This window comes from Scyliorhinus canicula, chromosome 9 (genome assembly GCF_902713615.1).
Source record: "Scyliorhinus canicula chromosome 9, sScyCan1.1, whole genome shotgun sequence".
NCBI classification, from domain to species: domain Eukaryota; kingdom Metazoa; phylum Chordata; class Chondrichthyes; order Carcharhiniformes; family Scyliorhinidae; genus Scyliorhinus; species Scyliorhinus canicula.
Window position 1 is genome coordinate 191,846,847 of NC_052154.1, and position 19,809 is coordinate 191,866,655.

Sequence of the window (19,809 nt, forward strand, 5' to 3'; positions counted from 1 at the left end):
CCTGGTGCGCACCAGGAGTAGGGCTTCCCAGTCTGGTTACCCTTACATTTTAATACCTCACTTGAAATGAAAACAAGGTAAAGGAAGCACTAAAACAACAACAATTTACACTTACGTAGCACCTTTAACATCCCAAGGTGCTTCAGAAAAGTGCTATCAAAGAAATTTAGACACCAGGCCACACAGGTGATATTAGGACAGATGACCAAAAGTCAAAGACGAAAGTTTAAAAGAGGCATGTTGGATGGACAAGTCAGAGACTTTTAGGGAAGGAACTTTAGCATTTAGGGTTGATGCAGTGGTCAAAATCAGAGATGCACAAGAGGTTCAAACTGGAAGATCAGAGCTGTGGGTCAGGTATGGCTTCATTCAGAACAAATGTACCTCACCTAGAAATTCAGTTTAATTTATTTGGAAATTCAGAAGTTTTTTTAAAAACCGGTCCACCTGTGTCAGCTTGTCCATTCGTACTGGTAAGTACTTGAAGCGACAGTTTAAGCTCCATAGACCTTTGTTTACTTTGGCAATAGAAAGCCAAAGGGGCTCCAATATTTACTCAAATCAGTCTGACTTTCCAGGTAAAGGTGTTGAATTCTAGTGCATCGTTGAAAAGTTGATTGACACATAGAAGAGCTGATTGCATTATTCAAAACTGGTCGTCGATGGGGGGGGGGGGGGGGGGGGGGGGGGGGAAGTTGCAAACTCAGTCCGATCGCAATTTGAATACAAGTTAAATATTGAAATTTCCATGGCACGCATTAAAGGTTATTTCATATGATACAATGCACTTTTTGTGAAGTAAGCTGATGTGTATCAGCAAGTAGACATTATCTTTAACAATACTGACTTTGAAAGATTTTTGTTTTGTTTGAAACAACAATATTTTTAAATAATACTTTCAACTAGAAATTCAACGTTGCATTGAAGTAAAAAGGGCCTCAAATAAATGGCCTTTCTCTTCAACATAGTCCCAATAGCTTGTTCCCTGCGTGTATAAACAACTCTTGGCAAATTATATCCTTTGAAATTCACTTTCTAAGCTGTCTTTATATTATTATTTTGCCACAAGCTCTCAACTGTAAAGTCTCAAGTGAAAGACAAATTCACTGGATCAGTTAAGACTCATTTTGAATTTAGGTTTTCCATACTAACACCTATCTTTATGACCCAATAAATACACTATCCTAAGTGACTGCACATTTGTCAAAGTGGAACTATGGCCTAAACTCTGAATGTTTTGGGCGTCATGACATGACTCTTGGCTGGTGTCATCATACTAAGGCATTGTGCACGGACAATGGCCAAAAGTTCACAGTAGGTCTGTGCATGTTCACTTTACAGCTGGTTCACACAGAGCCCAAACGCACTATTTGGACCGAAGCTGATTTTGGTCATTTTACTGAGATCTGGGCAACAGAGGAACACACAGAAGTGGGCCACTCAGCCCCTCTAGTCCATTCCGACACTCAACTTTGTAACAGTTCATCTGCACCTTAACTCCATTTGCAACAACTGTCTTTGATCCATATGCAAGGTGAAAGCAATTAAAATCCATTTACTCAATCGCGGAACAGAACAAGGCGCAGTAAAAAAGAACGCAACAGATGAAAGACAAAGCGGCCACAACAAATTTCTTTGCTTCGACGAGATTAGGAACAGTGCTCTGCTATTCTCAACTTGTCACATTTCAAATCAAGAAGTGCAGCCTCTTTAGGTGACCTCTGCAGCTATGGTGAGCCTCTCCGCTTCTTTAAATAACAAGATTCCTACCTGTCTGCATCGCCCAGGCCCACAGATGCGTTACGCTGGACATTCTCTCGCACGGCTGCCATCCCATCAGGCAAGCGGTTAAGTCGCCGAGTATAAAGCCCCAAGCCACCGTCCGTCATGTATCTGGAAGAGAGGAAATATACTGCTTTCAGCTGTGATAAACGACAACAGATCAGTACAGCCAACCCAGTCCCCTGGAATAGGATCTTGGCATGCTGTGAACATCATTAATTGGCAGGTCTCCACATTCCTTTTTATTTCAATGCGATACGGAACACATCGGGTGCTGCTTTCTTCTGAAATAGGACTGCGACACTTCCGATGGAATTCTATGGAGAAAATATATTTCTCGCCAAAAGCATGCTGTCACCAGTATGCCCCAGTTACACAAGCGTTTACAAGGAAGCAACAGCAAGACCTCAAATTTCAACCACGCGCCCTTTACAGCTTTAAAAATGTATTAAATCTTCATTTCAATATGCTACTTGGAAACAAGCTGAACACCACATGAGGAATAGAAGTACAGTAAAGAAAGCTACTCTCTGAACAGGTTAGCAGCACATGGATATAATTGACCTTTGCATCTCTACTTGTTTATCTGTTATTTATATCTACCAACCTCAACAGATTTTAAATTCTTAATGCATTACCATAGTTACTTTACATAGGAACATAGGAATTAGGAGCAGAACTGGCAATTCAGCCCTTCGAGCATGCTCCACCATTCAATCAGATCATAGCTGATCTCTTCCTGGTCTCAAATCCAGCTCCCAGCCCATTCTCCATAGCCCTTCAACCATTTTTTTTTGTCAGAAATATATCCATCTCCTTCTTGAACCCATTTAATGATTTGGACTCTACCACACTATGGGGCAGCGAGTTCCACAAATTCACCTCCCTCTGCGAGAAGTAGTTCCTCCTCATCTCAATTTTTAATCTACCGCCTCTCAACCTAGATCTGTGAGTACTTGACTACTTGAGTTGACATCCGTAGCTTGACTACTTTTTCTCAGTGAATCATCCACCGTTCTCAGTTTCTCACACCTAGGGCAGGATTTGCCACCGGCGGGATCCTCCATTTTGCTGGCGCCTGGGCGTTTCCCAACGGCGTGGGGCTGCCCCACAATGGGAAACCCCATTGACCGGCCAGTGTAATGGAGAATCCCGCCGGCGGGTCGAGGCAGAAATGTGGCGGGGCGGAGAATCCAGCCTCTAGTCTTTTTCCAAAGTTCTGCTTTTAGCAATCACAACTCATTTACCATTCCCCTCTGCTCCTTTTTTCTGGTTACCGGGTACTGCTTAGGTTTCATATGACACCTTGATCAGAGTTTTTAATACCTGTATACCTCCTCCATAACTTTGTTTGTCAATCTCCATCTTCTATCCTTACCTATGAACCCACTCCGTGCCTTAACAAAAAAAATCTAAGTGCAAACAATCTAATTAACAACTCTTTATTGCATTTAGGAGATGTTCTGAGGCAATCAACGTCAAAAACATCTGTCTCATTTGCGAGCTTCCCCATACAACTGACACACTAAACATGGAGTAAGCCACATAATGTACTCTCTCAGACCTACAATCACCAGTTATTTACGGAACAACAAAGCCAAAGTTCTCTCAGATCTGCCAGTGTAAGATGTTCATGGGAATGGGTGTGAATTCCACCGGAGCAGTAACGTGGCCATGTGTTGTTTTTAAATTGCTCTTGTTGGGATACTTTCACCACCTCCTCCCATTGTACTGCATTAAAGCACCAAGAGGTGTAAAGCAAGACTTTGCAATGGCTTAACCATTTTACACTCTGCAATACTTAAGTGTTGGAAACAGGCAATGTGAGGACCTTAGTAAAACCAGTAAACAGTTTGTATTTCTCTTGGTGTTAGAGATGGAGTGCCATGTGTAATTTTGTAGGGCAGCACAGTGGCACAGTGGTTAGCACTATTGCCTCACGGCGCCGAGGTCCCAGGTACCCAGCTCTGGCTCACTGTCCGTGTGGAGTTTGCACATTCTCCCCGTGCTTGCGTGGGTTTCGCCCCCACAACCCAAAGATGTGCAGAGTAGGTGGATTGAGCACGCTAAATTGCCCCTTAATTGGAAAAAATGAATTGGGTACTCTAAATTTATTTATTTTTTAAATGTGTAATTTCGTAGGAGAAATAGTAGCCACCAAACCTCCGCTATTTCTTTTCATAAGGCTTCTAAAATTCAAGAGAAATATACTTCCAAAGGTTGATGAGACCTCAGGAAGGGTGAATTATATATTTTTCTCAGACAGCCGAAATTGAGATGCTTGATCAACAATGATTGAGGTAGGCTGTGTCGCCAAGAAAAATGGAACCAACCATGGCACTGCAGAACCCGAACAGGAGAGACAACAGCGACGCTCAATAGGGTAGGAATGAACAAGGGGTTTATTACGGTACACACAAAATAACAAAACTATAACTCCTCTCCCCAAAGCCACGCTCCCTGACCTGCACCCTCATCAGCGCTTTTATACCGAGTAGTTTCCCCTGAGGGGAAACCCCGTCCCCAATTACCGGGGGAGTCCATACTCAGCTAGGTAAGGGGGGAACCTTATGGAACACAGTCCTTGGCCCCCAAAGGGGTCGTAACAGGCCCTTAACAGTTTCGAGGTCAGGTTACTGACAAATTCTAAAATAGAAGCGGATATTTTTACCCCAACTCCTCCCCAACTTTTTACCCCAACTCACTCTGGATCCACAAGGAAATTGATGGAGTCCATCATCAACCACAACTGCCTAACCTTGTGCTCACAAACTGGAGCTCAACTCATTCCCTTCTGGCATCTTTCAAGTTGGAGATTCAGGTAGGACTCAGACCTGATATTCAAATGAGGATAGGTGTCAAAATGATCCAGGCCTCACTTCAGCGAGACAGGTGCCCGCCTTGACCTCCTAACCCCCACCTACACCCAGGCATAATTGGGGCGAGAGTATCGTTTTTGTCAAAATGGAGTACATGCCCACCCTCTGCATTGATCATCTTAATTTACCGATAAGTACAGAGCAGAACACAGGTTGCAAATACCAAATTTTATCCACCTCAAAGTGTATCAAAGGGTACTACATGGGTTCTGATAAAACCACTAAATTACCATCACAGCCTTAGTAATCGTGACATTGCTCGCCCAGCAAGGATCACCTTATTAGGAAATTGGCTTCTCGCTGAGTAATGAGGAGAATCCGTCCCTACCAATGTTTCCATCCCTCCAAGACTCATTAACGAGTAGATTAATAAATCAGTCAGTAACAGTAAAACAGGAGCACTCAGACTGTGGCCATGTCCACACCAGGTATCACATAATGAAATCTGCCACAGATAGGGACATTGAACATTGAATACATTGAATATATTCAAGAGGCGGCTGGATATAGCCGGAGAATGGGATCAAAGGTTAAGGGGAGAAAGCAGGATTAGGCTATTGATTTGGATGATGAATGGCAGAGCAGGCTCGAAGGGCCAAAAGACCTCCTCCTGTTCCTAACTTCTATGTATCTGCGGTCAACTCTGTAGAATCCCTACATTGCAGAAGGAGGGCATTCGGCGCATCGACACTGCACCGACCCTCCGAAAGAGGAGTCCACCTCAGCCCACTCCCCAATCCCCGTAACCCCGCACATTATCATGGCCAATCCACCTAACCTTCACATCTTTGGTCACTAAAGGGGAAATTTGTCGTGGTTAATCCATCTAACCTGCCCATCTTTGGACTCTGGGAGGAAACCAGAGCACCCAGTGGAAACGTACGCAGACACGGGAGAATGTGCAAATGTGAAAACTCTACACAGAGAGTCACCCAAGGCGGGAAACAAACCCGGGTCCCTGGAGCTGTGAGGCTACTGTGCGAGGCTACCATTGCCAAGGCATGTTATCTCGGAACCAGAATGGTCCCGCAGTGTGACCTCATTTACCCTTTTTTTCTCATCCCCAATTTGTTTTCCAATAAGGGGCAATTTTAGTATGGCCAATCCACCTACGCTGCACATCTTTGGGTTGTGAGGGTGAAACCCACGCAGACACGGGGAGAATGTGCAAACTCCACACGGACAGTGCCCCAGTGCCCGGATTGAACCTGGGACCTTGGCGCGTGAGGCAGGAGTGCTAACCACAGTGCCACTCTGCCACCTCATCAACCGGTTGTTAAAGAACTGATGAGATTCAATTTGTTTCCTTGACTGTCAACACCAGGAATCAGCTCAACTATCTCCATGGTAAGTAGCAGCATTTGCCACACAATGTGGGATTGCTCTACAGCCATTCTCCTTGGACATACAGAATACCCTGGACAGGACCTTTGCCTTGGTATGGGGGTGAAGATTGAGGCGGGTGTGTGTGTGATTGGACAGCGGTAAACCAGCATGCCAGTTTGCTAACACCATCCCTCTCCCAAGTCGTTTTCCAGTCAGCCTGCAGACCTCGCAGGGTGGTGTGGGCACAACCTGGAGGCAGTGTCCCAGTGGCAGACTCAGGGAGGGCCAGCACTCCAGGGTGCCACTAAGCCGCCCCCTCCCCCCTCCCAGTCACCCCACCTGGTTGGCCAATGACTATCATTTAACTCAAAAAATGTAATAGTTGCGGAGAGGGCACTTCAAGATGGTGGCATCCTCTCTGCCCTTTACCTGAACTGCAGGTTGCAACTCCATGAGTGCTGCAGGCCTCCTCCCCTGTTGGTTCTCCATCTTCAAGAGCCTGCCTGCCATCTTTAATTGGATGGTGTGCATGCCCCAAGGCTATTAATTGACTAATTATGCCCAAACCGCTTTCAGGTGGCTGTGCTCTAATTGACCCCAATGTCAGGGTCCTGAGCCAAAATGCAAAATCCTGTCCCCTATTTTACAGCAGCTCCACCAGATGTCAGTGCAGAAATACAGCAGCAATTGTTCAGGTCCCTGCAATCCAGACATTGCAGGTACAGAGTCCTGGCTATATGTGAGCACCACGTGTTGAGTTTAGCAGCCTAGAAGTACAATGTACCAAGTGTCACTTCAAACCTTAGAAATTTCCAAACGGGGAAACAACAGGCATACAAAACCATAAGACAAAGGAGCAAAAGTTGACCATTCGGCCCATTTAGTCTGCTCCAACATTCAACCATGGCTGATAAGTTTCTCATCCCCATTCTCCTGCCTTCTCCCCATCGCCCCTGGTCCCCTTATCAAGCAAAACATGTTTCTGAGAGACGTTTGGTCTTCGCACTTCATACATACATATATTTTGCAATAAAATATTCCAAAGTCACTTGTGAAAGGTTTAGGATTGACGAGGCAGCACAATGGCGCAGCGGTTAGCACTGCTGTCTCACGGCGCCGAGGTCCCGGGTTCGATCCCGGCCCTGGGTCACTGTCCATGTGAAGTTTGCACATTATCCCCGTGTCTGCGTGGGTCTCACCCCCACAACCCAAAAAGATGTGCAGGGTAGGTGGATTGGCCACGCTAAATAGCCCCTTACTTGGGAAAACTTATGAAAAAAAAAGTTTATGATTGTCGTTAACATTCCCCTCACAGCATTTGTCTCTGTTATGAAGGGAGTTGCCAAGTGCATCTGTACCTCCGATTTCGTGTATTTGACAGTCTGAGCATGTGCAATGCCAACAATCTCCCATCCTGCATTATTTCAATCTAATACAGCAACTCCAGGGTTTCAAATTAACGAGAACTTCCCTCAGCCCCGTGAACATGTTGCAGATTTTGTCTTTCCAAACTAATTCAAAACAAGCTGGACGGTTAACTGTCAAACTTGGTTCGAGTCAAGGATTGACAGAGAAACTAGCTGGGGTTTTCTGTCCCAGTGGAATGAGAGTTGAAACTGGAAAGGGTTGGGAGGGTAGGGAAAGATCTGTGGAACCTGACAGCTGTCTTCCTGACCCCCAGTTTACATCAATTTGAACATACTCAAAGATGTGAGTCTCATCGTCATCTCTCTCCTGGAGGTTTAACTTTGGCAGGCTTCCCTGTGACTGGCTGCAGCCTCTGAAGAGGCCAAACAAAACTTTAAAACAATTTTAATTCAAAAATCCTGCCAAAACTAATGGAATCAATCATCCTCTCAATGGCTGCACTAACTTGAGATGACCTGCACAATTTTAAGTAATATTTAAATCTCTGCAGCAACGTTGAATATCAGAAATGTTCTGGCATTCCTCCAGCAGTACCACAGTATGGGACAAGTGATAAGAAGTCTATCACATTCACAGAGTTAACACATCTTTGGAATACAACTGGCGACATTAGGGCAGATGTATTCAATATCTCCATTACTTCCAGATGAAATTCTTGGGATTTTTTTCTCTCTAATTCAGTGGAAAGGTCTTATTTGTATCACACAAATGCCAGGCAATAGCTGTTTTCCAACAAGAGAGACATTCAATGGCATTACCATTGCTGAATCCGCCACCATCACCATCCTGGGGCGTTACCATTGACCAGGAACTGAACAGGACCAGTCATATGAATACTGTGGCTAAAAGTGCAGATCAGAGTCTGGGAATTCTGCGGCGACGAACTCCTGACTTCCCAAAGCCTGCCCACCATCTGCAAGGCACAAGTCAGTTAGGAGCAGAATGGAATAATCACCACTTGTCTAGATGATGATGGAGAGCATCATCCAGGCAGAACAGCCCCCCATCCACCACCTTAAACATTCAAACTCTCCACCCATGGCACACAGCGGCCGGACTTTTCTGACCTTTCTCGCTGGCGGGGTCTTCCAGTCCCCCTGACGGTGAAGCCAATGGCATGGGCATTGGGAAGCCCTGTGGATCCCGCTGCTAGCCAATGGAAGGATGTCTCTGCCACCACAAAACACAAGGAAAATCCCACCCAGTGTGTACTATCTGCACTGTGCACCACAGTAATTTTCCCAGATTCCTTCAGCAGCACCTCCTAAATCCATGACCTCAACCATCCAAAAGGACAAGGGCAGCAGATGCATGGGAACACCACTGACTGCCAGTTCCTCACCAAGCTACACATCACCCTGACTGGGACCATCCCACTGTTCCTTCACTGTCACAGGGTCGCATCCTGTACTCGTTTCCCAGTAGCACTGTGGCTGTACCTCCACCACATCGGCTGCAGCAGTTCAAGATGGCAGCTTCCCACCATCTTCTCTTGGGCAGCTAGGGATGGACAATAAAAGCAGCAACACTCACATCCCAGGAACATTTTTTTAAAAATCTATTATGTTGAAGTGCTTACTTGAGAGAAAATAATTACATCAACTTCCTTTTTTATTTGTACTGGAAATGAACAAAAACGACCACACACATTTACAGCTGGATCCTACCACTTAGCTGGCCAACCCTGCAAAGGTGCTTCTCTGGATCCTCCCACCCACCTAAAACATACCATTAAAATTCAGAACTCGAGTTCAAATACCAGGGCAATCTAGATTTGATTAATCAATGTTCTTACAACACCAGGTTAAAGTCCAACGGGTTTGTTTCGAATCACTAGCTTTCGGAGCGCAGCTTCTTCATCTGGTGAGTAAAGAGGTGGCCATCAGTAATTGGACCTGCAGACTAACCTTTTGGGATACCCAGTTGCCTCTGTAGCACCGGGTTCTGTAATCTCTCTTCATTTGAATAATATACTGCCCTTCTATTCTTCCTGTCAAATTTATTTTTTCCCAAATTATGCAACATCTGCCAAATTTTCACCCTCTCACTTAACCTACCCATTTCCTTTTTCAGAAGTTCTACCTCCACTTGGTGTTATCGACAAATTTCGCTACAATACATTCCGCCCCTTCCTCCAAGTTACTGATCAGATTGTAAATACTTGAGGCTCAACACTGATCCCTATGGCTCTCCACTATGACTTGCCAGCCTGAAAAAATACCCCTTTATCCCTACTCTCTGCTTCCTGTTAGCCAGCCAAGTCTTCATTCTTGTTCATAGGTTACCCCTGCACCAAGAGCTCTTATTTTGTGCAGTAACTTTTGATGTGGCACCGTATAAAATATAAAATCAACTGTTTTGTCTTTCTGCACTCACTGAATTGGTGCTGTAGACATTAGCACATGAATGTCACCAGAGAATTGTCAAAACCAAACAACTTCTTAAGGAAAAGGTATGTTTTCCAGGAATTGACTGCACGCGAGAGCACAAAATCAGTCAGAGTTTGCCATGTCAGGCAACAACCACATCAAATCTTCATGATGCGCTCAAGAAGTCTGAACTACCTGCAGGACCACGGATTGAGGGGAGCATTGATTGCTCAGATTTGCAACACCTGGTGAACACCTTCTTATTTTAATAGGTGACTTCAGCAGATTCCCAGTGCAAAAGTAGTTACATCTACTTCAACAAAAGCAATCATTCCAAAGCTTAACCAGCATCGGTAGAAATGGCAGTTTCTACCATTTCAGTGATGAGTTCAGTAAACTTGCAAACTACCGGTGCTTCACTCACTGAAAATTCACACCTCATTGGCCAAAAGCGAATGAAGATTCAAGACATTTATGGGAAAAGTGACATAAGAGCTCCAGCTGAAAGCAAATTGTGGAAGCAAGAGTTGTATCACTTTCTTTGCAATGCAGCGACTCCTCACTTGAATACTGGAAAGCTTCCAGCTACATCCTCTGCACACATGCCTTACTGAGCTACCCCACGGATCTAATGATCAACATGTACACGAACATGATCGTGAGCAGCAGGATCGAATAAGAGTAAATGATGAATGAAACATGAAAGTCAGAGCTACACCACTAAAGCCAGAGGATAAAGAGCTTGTAAAACATGATGGTCATCTTGGAAAGCAAAGAAATCCCTCTGGCATTTGTTTTGATCATCACAAAGGGTCAATGATCACTGCTAGGTGCAGGTCGCAAATCATCTCTTGAAACATGCTACTCTTGAAAGGGATATTTTTCAAACTCCCTGGGACCAACTTTTGCCAACTGGTCAACCTTCGGGACCCACCCCGGCCAACATTTGAGAACCACGCCATGTCCGCTTACCTGTAATTGTACAGGTGGGCCTGCTTGGCCCTCACTCCAATCAGGATCACAGGAAGGGAGGGCAATGCGCATATTATGTACAAACTTCAGCCAGTTCCTTTGTGGAGTCATCTTTGTGAGAAAGGAAAATCCAACCTCGTACATGTTCTGTGCGATTCTGATGTGAGATCTGGGCCAGTGGGTACACTGCCTATTTGTGTCTCTGACCATCTTTTTCTTATAACGAAACAATCCATGTCCACAGTCCTCTTGCCTTGCTCGAAACAGGCCTCCAAGTGAATTTGCACCAAAAATCACGCACACACAGGGCATTTGGCGCCAGGTGTATATGCAGTGTGCACTTACCTGCTCACTATTGCCTCTTACGGTCGGATGACTGCACTGCTGATGATGCAGCAATTCTCACCTTAAATGCTGTTAGCACAAAGGAAATCTGCCCTGCATCTCACACTGATCTCCAACAGATATTTGATGTCCATGGGCTGGATTCTCCGTCGGCGGGATACTCCGTTTCGCCAGCAGCGCACTCACGCCCGCGGATTTCCCGACGGCGTGGGGATGCCCACAATGGGAAACCCCATTGGCCGGTTGCGAGGACGGAGAATCCCGCTGGTGGCGGGGGCGCGCTGCACCAAAAATGGGTGCGGCGGGACGGAGAATCCTACCCCATATGTCAATTGGATTAGGATCTAAATTATTTCATTGGAAAGACCCCGATCTCCCAGCCTTACTCACACGTTCCACATAGTGCCATCAGCAACTAGCACAAATCTCCGCAGCCTGAATGAGGAATCCTCTGAACCACACCTCAAAAGAACAAAGGACATTTCACACCCAGTTTCATGAAAAAGCGCTTCCCATTCTCTGCAAAGAACCTTCATTTCCTCTGACATTTGGCATCCCTTGGCCACTTTTTCCTTCCTCTCCTTGTAAGGCTGTGTAATTTGATAGAAATTGGCACCGATTTAGATGCCGCCAACTGTGTGGATTATACAATGCTCGGAGGATGGATGACAAAGCAAATCAAGTTTGTTTTTTTGTCATTTTCTATCAGTATCAATGAAGATCTTGGTCTGCCACACTCCCAATACCTCTTGCTCCCCCTGCTCTCCTCAGAGCCACACTCCCAGGTTCCATCCCGGGTTTTTTCTTGATCTTTCTCAGTCTCCTGCAGTGTGCAGTGTTTAAATCTGGGCAGCATGGTAGTACAGTGATTAGCACTGTTGTTTCACAGCGCTGTGGCCATCTAAAATGGCCGCCCACAAAGGATAATGGGAATTGTGGTCAGGCTGGGACACAGAGGATACACGGCCCCTGTGCATTGTGCAGACCTACACAGATACGTGCACCTGCTAAAGGTCAATCACCGATTTCCCCAGGGCAATTGGACACAGATTGAAACATAGCAGCAGTAACAGATGCAGTGGTGCCTATTTACCTCATTTGGGAGTGCCTCCGTGTCTTGGACACTGACAACTAGGACCCGCCCAGCTATCAAGGTACCCGCCCCGAAATGGCCAGAATCGATTAGGGTGATCGAAATCCCTATCAATCCATTGGATCCCCAGTTAGGACCGCTCAAAAGAGTGCGCAAGATCGGAGGATAAGAAGAACTGTGCGACCAACGCTCTGTCTCTTTTGGGACCGACCTCTGCCCCACCAACTGCAGCACATCGACCAGCCAAGTTCAAAGACTCGCGATCGGTACCTGAACGACGAGCCACAGCCTAGACACACCTGACGACTTCCAGCCGCCACACATGGGGATTTAGACAAAGGCCTTGTCTAAACTGCACAGAGCCGGTCATTTGAAATTAAGTAAAGGTCATTTAATCCGTTAGGTATAGTTTAAAGTGTAGCCGTATGTAGATTATTACGCATAGAACCAAGCCTGTGTTTAATAATAAACAATAATTGAACTTTTGTCATTTGATGTTTTCTCCGTGTCATTTGTCCAATACATGGAACGTACTCGTGTCTTGAGGTTCCTATTAATAAAGATAAAAGAGCAACAGCGCCAGAGTCCCAGGTTCGATTCCCGGCTTGGGTCACAGTCTGTGTGGAGTTTGTACGTTCTCCCCATGTCTGTGTGGGCATTCTGGTTTTCTCCCACAAGTCCCGAAAGACGTTCTGTTAGGTAATTTTGACATTCTGAATTCTCCCTCAGTGTACCCGAACAGGCGCCGGAATGTGGCGACTTGGGGATTTTCACATTAACTTCATTGCAGTGTTAATGTAAGCCTGCTTGTGACAATAAAGATTATTAAAAATCCTGCTCCAGTGTGCTGCAGGTCAGGCCCGCATTTTGGAAAACCTTGCTTTAAAGCATAGAAAACACCATTCCAAACATTAAATCAGATTCGAACACTGACATCTCAGATGAAGAACAGGAGTTAAATGAGACCACATCCAGGGTGGGATTCTCCGACACCCCGCCGGGTCGGAGAATCCCGGTGGGCGGTGTGAATCCCGCCCCACCGCCGGCTGCCGTATTCTCCAGCACCAGTTTTCGGCCAGGTGCCGTTGGCAGTGACCACCCCGGCAATTCTCCGGGCCCCGATGGGCCGTCGGTTTCTAGACATGAAAAAGATTGTAAACTGTTTTAACTCAAACCTTACCTTCTGCTTATTTAAAAAATGACTTTTCTGGACCAAAAACATGGCTGCTACAGGTCAGATGATATCCAAGTTGGCTTCAGTTCTGGAAACCTCCAACAATAATTACATTTTCTTTCTTAAATTTAGAGTACCCACTTCATTTTCTTTTTCAATAAGGGGCAATTTAGCGTGGCCAATCCATCTACCCTGCACATCTTTGGGTTGTGGGGGTGAAGCCCACGCAGACACGGGGAGAATGTGCAAACTCCACATGGACAGTGACCCAGGGCCGAATCGAACCCGGGTCCTTGGCGCCATGAGGCAGCAGTGCTAACCACCACGCCACCGTGCCTCCCCTTCCAAAGGTAATTACAGGACAAAGCTCGGCTCACATCCTTGTGGAATCCCACACCTTTCATTGTGTGGATCGATTACAATCAATGAAACAAGGGAGCAGCAGATGGTCTGTCTCCCCAGCCTCAAGCTGTAGCAAAGAAAAAGAGCCAGCTAAACTTGTTACAACAGTTGCCGCCATCTATCTCATGTAGCTGGGACTATGGATATTGGCCAGAGACATATAACCTGATTGTTAACCTGAAGCCAGCACATGATCTGAGCTCCTTTGGCCTTTGGGAAGTTTTAGTGTTGCATTCCTGGACTCGCAGGGCTGTCTATTGTTAACACCCAGCCTGTCAACACAAAAGCAGGACTCAAGCTGACAACAATGTCTGCCTCAAGTTTCCTCCTCAAAGCCAGGTTCTCTGGAAGGTTCCTGCTATCGCCAGCACAGTGGACCAAATCTCTGCATTCCGACCTCATCTTGCTGTCTCATCACCAGCTGCAAAGAATTTGGCAACTCCAGCTTTCAGCTCGCTGGACCCACCTAACGCCTACACAAAACAACCCTCACTGGATTCTGACATTCTAAACTCTGACATTTTCTTGAATTAATATGCTTCTCTTTGTTTTTTTTAGTTTCTTTTTATTCCTTGTTGGAAAACTTTTTTCCGCAATCTCCTTCCTGTGTGCGTGTGTGTGACATCTGATTTAAACTTAAAGCCAATTTGCTGTGATTGATTTTAAAATTAACTTCACAGAGGGTTTGGGGAAACACATCATAGCTTATTTTTAAAATCTTGATTTAATTTAATTTTAATAATCCTGATTGTCACAAGTAGGCTTACGTTAACACTGCAATGAAGGGCAGTGGCGCAGTGGGTTAGCACTGCTGCCTCACGGCGACGAGGTCCCAGGTTCAATTCTGGCTCTGGATCACTGTCCTTGTGGCGTTTGCACATTCTTCCCGTGTCTGCATGGGTTTCACCCCCACAACCCAAAAGATGTGCAGGCTAGGTGGATTGGCCACGCTAAATTGACCCTTAATTGGAAAAAATGAATTGGATACTCTAAATTTATTTTAAAAACACACTGCAACGACGTTGCTGTGAAAAGCCCCTAGTCGCCACATTCCGGCGCCTGTTCAGGTACACTGAGGGGGAATTCAGAATGTCTGATTCACCTAACAGCACGTTCAGTTTGTCCCTCTTCCCTGTCAGTAACCTTGTAAAGACAGATCCTACAGCTGCACATGTTAACACACAATATTCATGTACAGAATATTACATAGAGAAAAATGTATTTCAGTTGGGAGGAAGATAGTTAAATGTACTGGATCACATTCCAATCTGTCCTTGCCTGAGATTGACCAACAAGATGCATCTTGTTAACCTCAACGTCTGTTGAGAATTCGGCAGCTGCACCTGGGGTGATTCAGGCTCAGTGGGTAGGTTTCTCTACTCTCAAACCGCATGTTCTGGCTTCACGTCCCACTCCAAAATACCTCAACACACAAATCTAGGCTGACTCTGCAGTGCAATATCGAGGGAGTGCCGCACTGTCAGAGTGTTTTGGATCAAATATTAAACCCAAGGGCCGCCTGCCCTCTCGGGTAGATGTGAAAGATCCCATGACACTATTTGAAGAGCATTTGACTCTTCCGCAATGTACTGGCCAAGGTTTATCCGTTAACAAACATGGGGGAGAAACAAATCTGGTCATTATTATGGGATCTTGCTGTGTACTGGCACTTTCCCGACATTACAGCGGTGAATGACAATGCAAAAGTACTTCCCTGGCTATAAAGCACTTTGAGATATCCTGAGGCTGTGAAGGATACTGTCTGAATACAAGTCTTTCTTCTTTCAAGCAGTACGTGATCTGTCTGGTGTGAAACAGAGGCAGGAAGAGCCAGCTGCTGTGACGAGTTACCAAACGTCAACCAGAATCAGGCTCTGTTTCAAAAACCTCCATGATCAAATAGCCAGCAAATATTTAACATCCAGCGTCAGAAATTAAGATGAATAATTGCACATATGGGGCCTGTTATTGTGTGAGGAACTGTAGCTTACAATAAATCACCCATCCTTCAGACAGGAAGGGAGATAATTGGAGGTGGGGAATGAGGAAGTTTGGAACAAGGCAGATCTGAACTTACACCAATGTAGATGAGGAAATGCTTTATCGCACAATAATATCATTTGTATTAATTTATGCTCCTCCAATTCTGACCTGTTGTACACCCCCAATTTTAATGGTTCAGCTCCAGTTGCCGGATCCAAGATTCAAAAAAATATTTTCCTGAGAAGCGAATATTGCCGGCCACATTTATTAACCATTTCTAATCGCTACTGAGAAGGCATTGCTGAGCCATCTAGTTGAACAATTGCAGTGAGTACAACCACACGGTGCTGTTAGAGAGGGAGTTCCAGGTTTTTGACCCAGCGACAGTAAAGATGTGCAACAACACCTCCTCCACGATCATCCTCAACACCGGTACCCCACAAGGCTGTGTCCTCAGCCCCCTACTATACTCCTTATACACCGATGACTATGTGGCCAAATTCCCCATCAACTCGATTTTTAAATTTGCTGATGACACCACCGTAGTGGGTCGGATTTCAAACAATGACGAGACAGAGTACAGGAATGAGATAGAGAATCTGGTGAACTGGTTCGACGACAATAATCTCTCCCTCACTGTCAACAAAACGAAGGAGATTGTCATCGACTTCAGGAAGCGTAGTGGAGAGCATGCCCCTGTCTACATCAATGGGAACGAAGTAGAAAGGGTCGAGTTTTTAGGTGTACAGATCACCAACAGCCTGTCCTGGACCCCCCATGCCGACACTATAGTTAAGAAAGCCCACCAACGACTCTACTTTCTCAGAAGACTAAGGAAATTTGGCATGTCAGCTACGACCCTCACCACTTCTACAGATACACCATAGGAAGCAGATAGAGGTTTATAAGATGATCAGGGGAATAGATAGAGTAGACAGTCAGAGACTTTCCCCCCGGGTGGAACAAATCACTACAAGGGGACAGAAATTTAAGGTGAATGGTGGAAGATATAAGGGGGGATGTCAGAGGTAGGTTCTTTACCCAGAGATTAGCGGGGGCATGGAATGCACTGCCTGTGGAAGTAGTTGAGTCGGAAACATTAGGGACCTTCAAGCGGCTTTTGGATAGGTACATGGATTACGGCCTGTTCTGTGCTGTATTTTCTATGTATGTATTCTTTCTGGTTGTATCACAGCTTGGTATGGAGCCTGCTCTGCCCAAGACTGCAGGAAACGACAAAAAGTCGTGAATGTAGCTCAGTCCATCACACAAACCAGCCTCCCATCTATTGACTCGATCTGTAATTCCCGCTGCCTCAGAAAGGCATAATTAAGGACCCCATGCACCCCGGACATACTCTCTTCCACCTTCTTCCGTCAGGAAAAAGGTACCAAAGTTTGAGGTCACGTACCAACCGACTCAAGAACAGCTTCTTCCCTGCTGCCATCAGACTTTTAAATGGACCTACCCTCGTATTAAGTTGATCTTTTCTCTACACCTTTCTATGACTGTAACATTATATTCTGCAGTCTCTCCTTCCTTCCCTATGTACGGTATGCATTGTTTGTACAGCATGCAAGAAACAATACTCTTCACTGTACACTAATACATGTGACAATAATAAATCAAATCAGTGAAGGAACGGCGATATAGTTCCAAGTCAGGATGGTAATTCAGGGGAGGTTAGGGCGGCATGTGGCGCAGTGGTTAGCACTGGGACTGAGGCGCTGAGGACCCGGGTTCGAATCCCGGCCCTGGGTCACTGTCCGTGTGGAGTTTGCACATTCTCCCCCACTTATTATTTACTTCTTTTTAACCTAACAATTTATTGCTATGATACTGCTGTGCCTTTGCTCAACGATTTCTCTTTCCTTAAAGCTAACTTGTTTTTTAAATTCAGGTTATTGCTCTGCCAAACTTTACCTTTCCAAAATTTACTCATTGGCCCCTTGAGTGAGAAAATCTGCAAATATGTACTCCCCCGGCTACCCCCCCCCCCCCCCCCCCCCCAGCAAAAAGATTGGACTAGCCTGATATAAAGTCAGTAAATTCCACAAATATTTGTAGCGATAGGAAGCTCACTTTGTCAACTAAAGAACAGGAACTTGTGATCATGCTTTGGTTCAAAGGAGGGATTGGTGGCACCTCTAGTGGCAGCAAGGCTACAGGGACGATATTTTGATGGCCCATCAGTCTGACATCAAATATCAAAGTCAGCAAATGCAGATATTCTCCAAGACCGATCTGACACCCCTGCTCCCCCACTGCCCCCAATCCACCACCAAATGCAACCTTCTACTTGGCTTGGCAAAGTGGCTGGACCTTGCAAACCCATCTGGTTTATGAGAGCTAGTGCTGTATGTCATTTCATTTCATTTTTCATAAAAGTAGCTTACTTACCATTGACACAGCTGTGTTTGACCATAAAGCTGCGGGAAACCACTGCACTGGAGAAGGAACTAGGAGCGGAGTGCCAATCCGACTCCGATTCACCAGATGTATTATTCCACCAAGGTTCAGAGAGAGATTGTTAGAGGAACTTCCTCAAGAACACACACGGACTTTCGGTGGCGGCCATGAAGTGAGTGGCATTTGGTGGCTCCAGCTCAAGGTGGAATTTATTTGGTCTTTTTCTGCCCGAAGAGTGTAGTATTTGAGGGCAAAAGGTGCAGGAGTGCCCAGGGAAGGTAGTACTCCTCTGGTGTGGGTGGTACATGATCAGCGGATGGGGAGTGCCACGAGAAAGAAAGAGCAGTTGGAACAGGAGAATTTGCGTGGTGCGTCACGGGTAAAGATGGCGGAGGGCAAGGGGGGTGTGCTGCCACCCAGTGGTCGGCAGAGCAGCTGGTGGAGTTCTTGAATAACAAGTTCCAGCAGCAGAGAAAGGAGGCCCTGGAGGACCTGGCTAAGGTGGTGCAGCCGCTGAATCTGGAATCGAGCGAGTGGAGCAGAGGCTGGAGTCCCAGGGCCAGGCGATCCAGAAAATGGAGGAGGCGGTGGGAGAACATGAGGAGCAGGTGGCCTCATTGGCAGTGCAGTTGGGAATGATGCAGGAAAGCAAGAGGAGGCTGAGGGAGAAGATGGAGGATCTGGCCAATCGCTCCAGGAGGCAAAATGTGAGGATTGTTGGAATGCCTGAAGGCATCAGTGTAGAGGCGCTGTGCGCGTGGCGTGACTGCTGGAGAAAGTGATGGGGGAGGGGCCTTTAATCAACTGATTAGGTGGACCGAGCGCACAGGGCGTTGAGGAGGAGGCCGCAGGTGGGTGAGCCACCGAGGGCAATGGTGGTGTGGCTGCATCGCTTTTTGGATGAGGAAAAGATCCTACAATGGGCAAGACAGATAAAGACGTGTATCTGGGAAGGGAGTGAGCTGCGGGTCTTCAAAGACCTGGGTGCGGAGTTGGCGAAGAGGAGGGCCGGGTTCACCAGCTAAAGGCTACCCTCTTTGAGAAGGGGGTGAAGTTTGGAGTATTATGCTGGCCCGCCTGTGGACGATTTTACAGAAACAGGAGCTCTATTCCGTGTGGAAGGAGGTGCTGTCCTTTCCTGGGCTGCCGCCCCTGGGGTTGCACGACAAGGTGCTGTCGAAGGATGAAATAGGGGAGGGGAAGGTATCGGATATCTATGAGTAGCTGATGGATTGGGAGGGAGCCCGGTGGGAGATATTAAGTGTAAATGGGAGGGAGAGATGGGACGGAGAGCTGGGAGGGGAAGGTGGGGACCGAGACGTGGCCGGAGGCCTTGTGGAGGGTGAACACGTCCTCATAGTGTGCAGAGGTTAAGCCTCATCGAGTTTAAGGTAGTGTATAGGCCCACATGAACCTGGCGAGGACCAGTAGGTTCTTTGCGGGATAGAGGATAGGTGCGGGTGGTGTGCGGTGGGGGGTGGCGGGGTAATCACATCCACATTTTCCTGGGCATAACCAAGACTGAGGCAGTCCTGACAGGAGTTTTTGGACGCGATGTCCGAGGTGTTAGGTGTGGGGGTGGTTCCGAGTTCAGAGGTAACGATATTTAGGGTGTCGGAAGACCCGGGAGCCCATGGGGTGAGAGAG

At 46.4% G+C, this 19,809-nt stretch overlaps 1 protein-coding gene across 11 annotated transcripts in view; it reads right to left on the reverse strand.

The window, feature by feature from the left end:
• The window catches only part of nav2a (neuron navigator 2a), a 1,053,608-nt gene that overhangs the window by 207,033 nt on the left and 826,766 nt on the right, over positions 1 to 19,809 (reverse strand). For all 11 annotated transcript variants that reach the window (XM_038808368.1, XM_038808371.1, XM_038808364.1 and 8 more), the window contains one exon: positions 1,771 to 1,893. In XM_038808368.1, the coding sequence (XP_038664296.1) occupies positions 1,771 to 1,893 (123 nt within the window). The remainder of the gene's footprint in view (positions 1 to 1,770; positions 1,894 to 19,809) is intronic.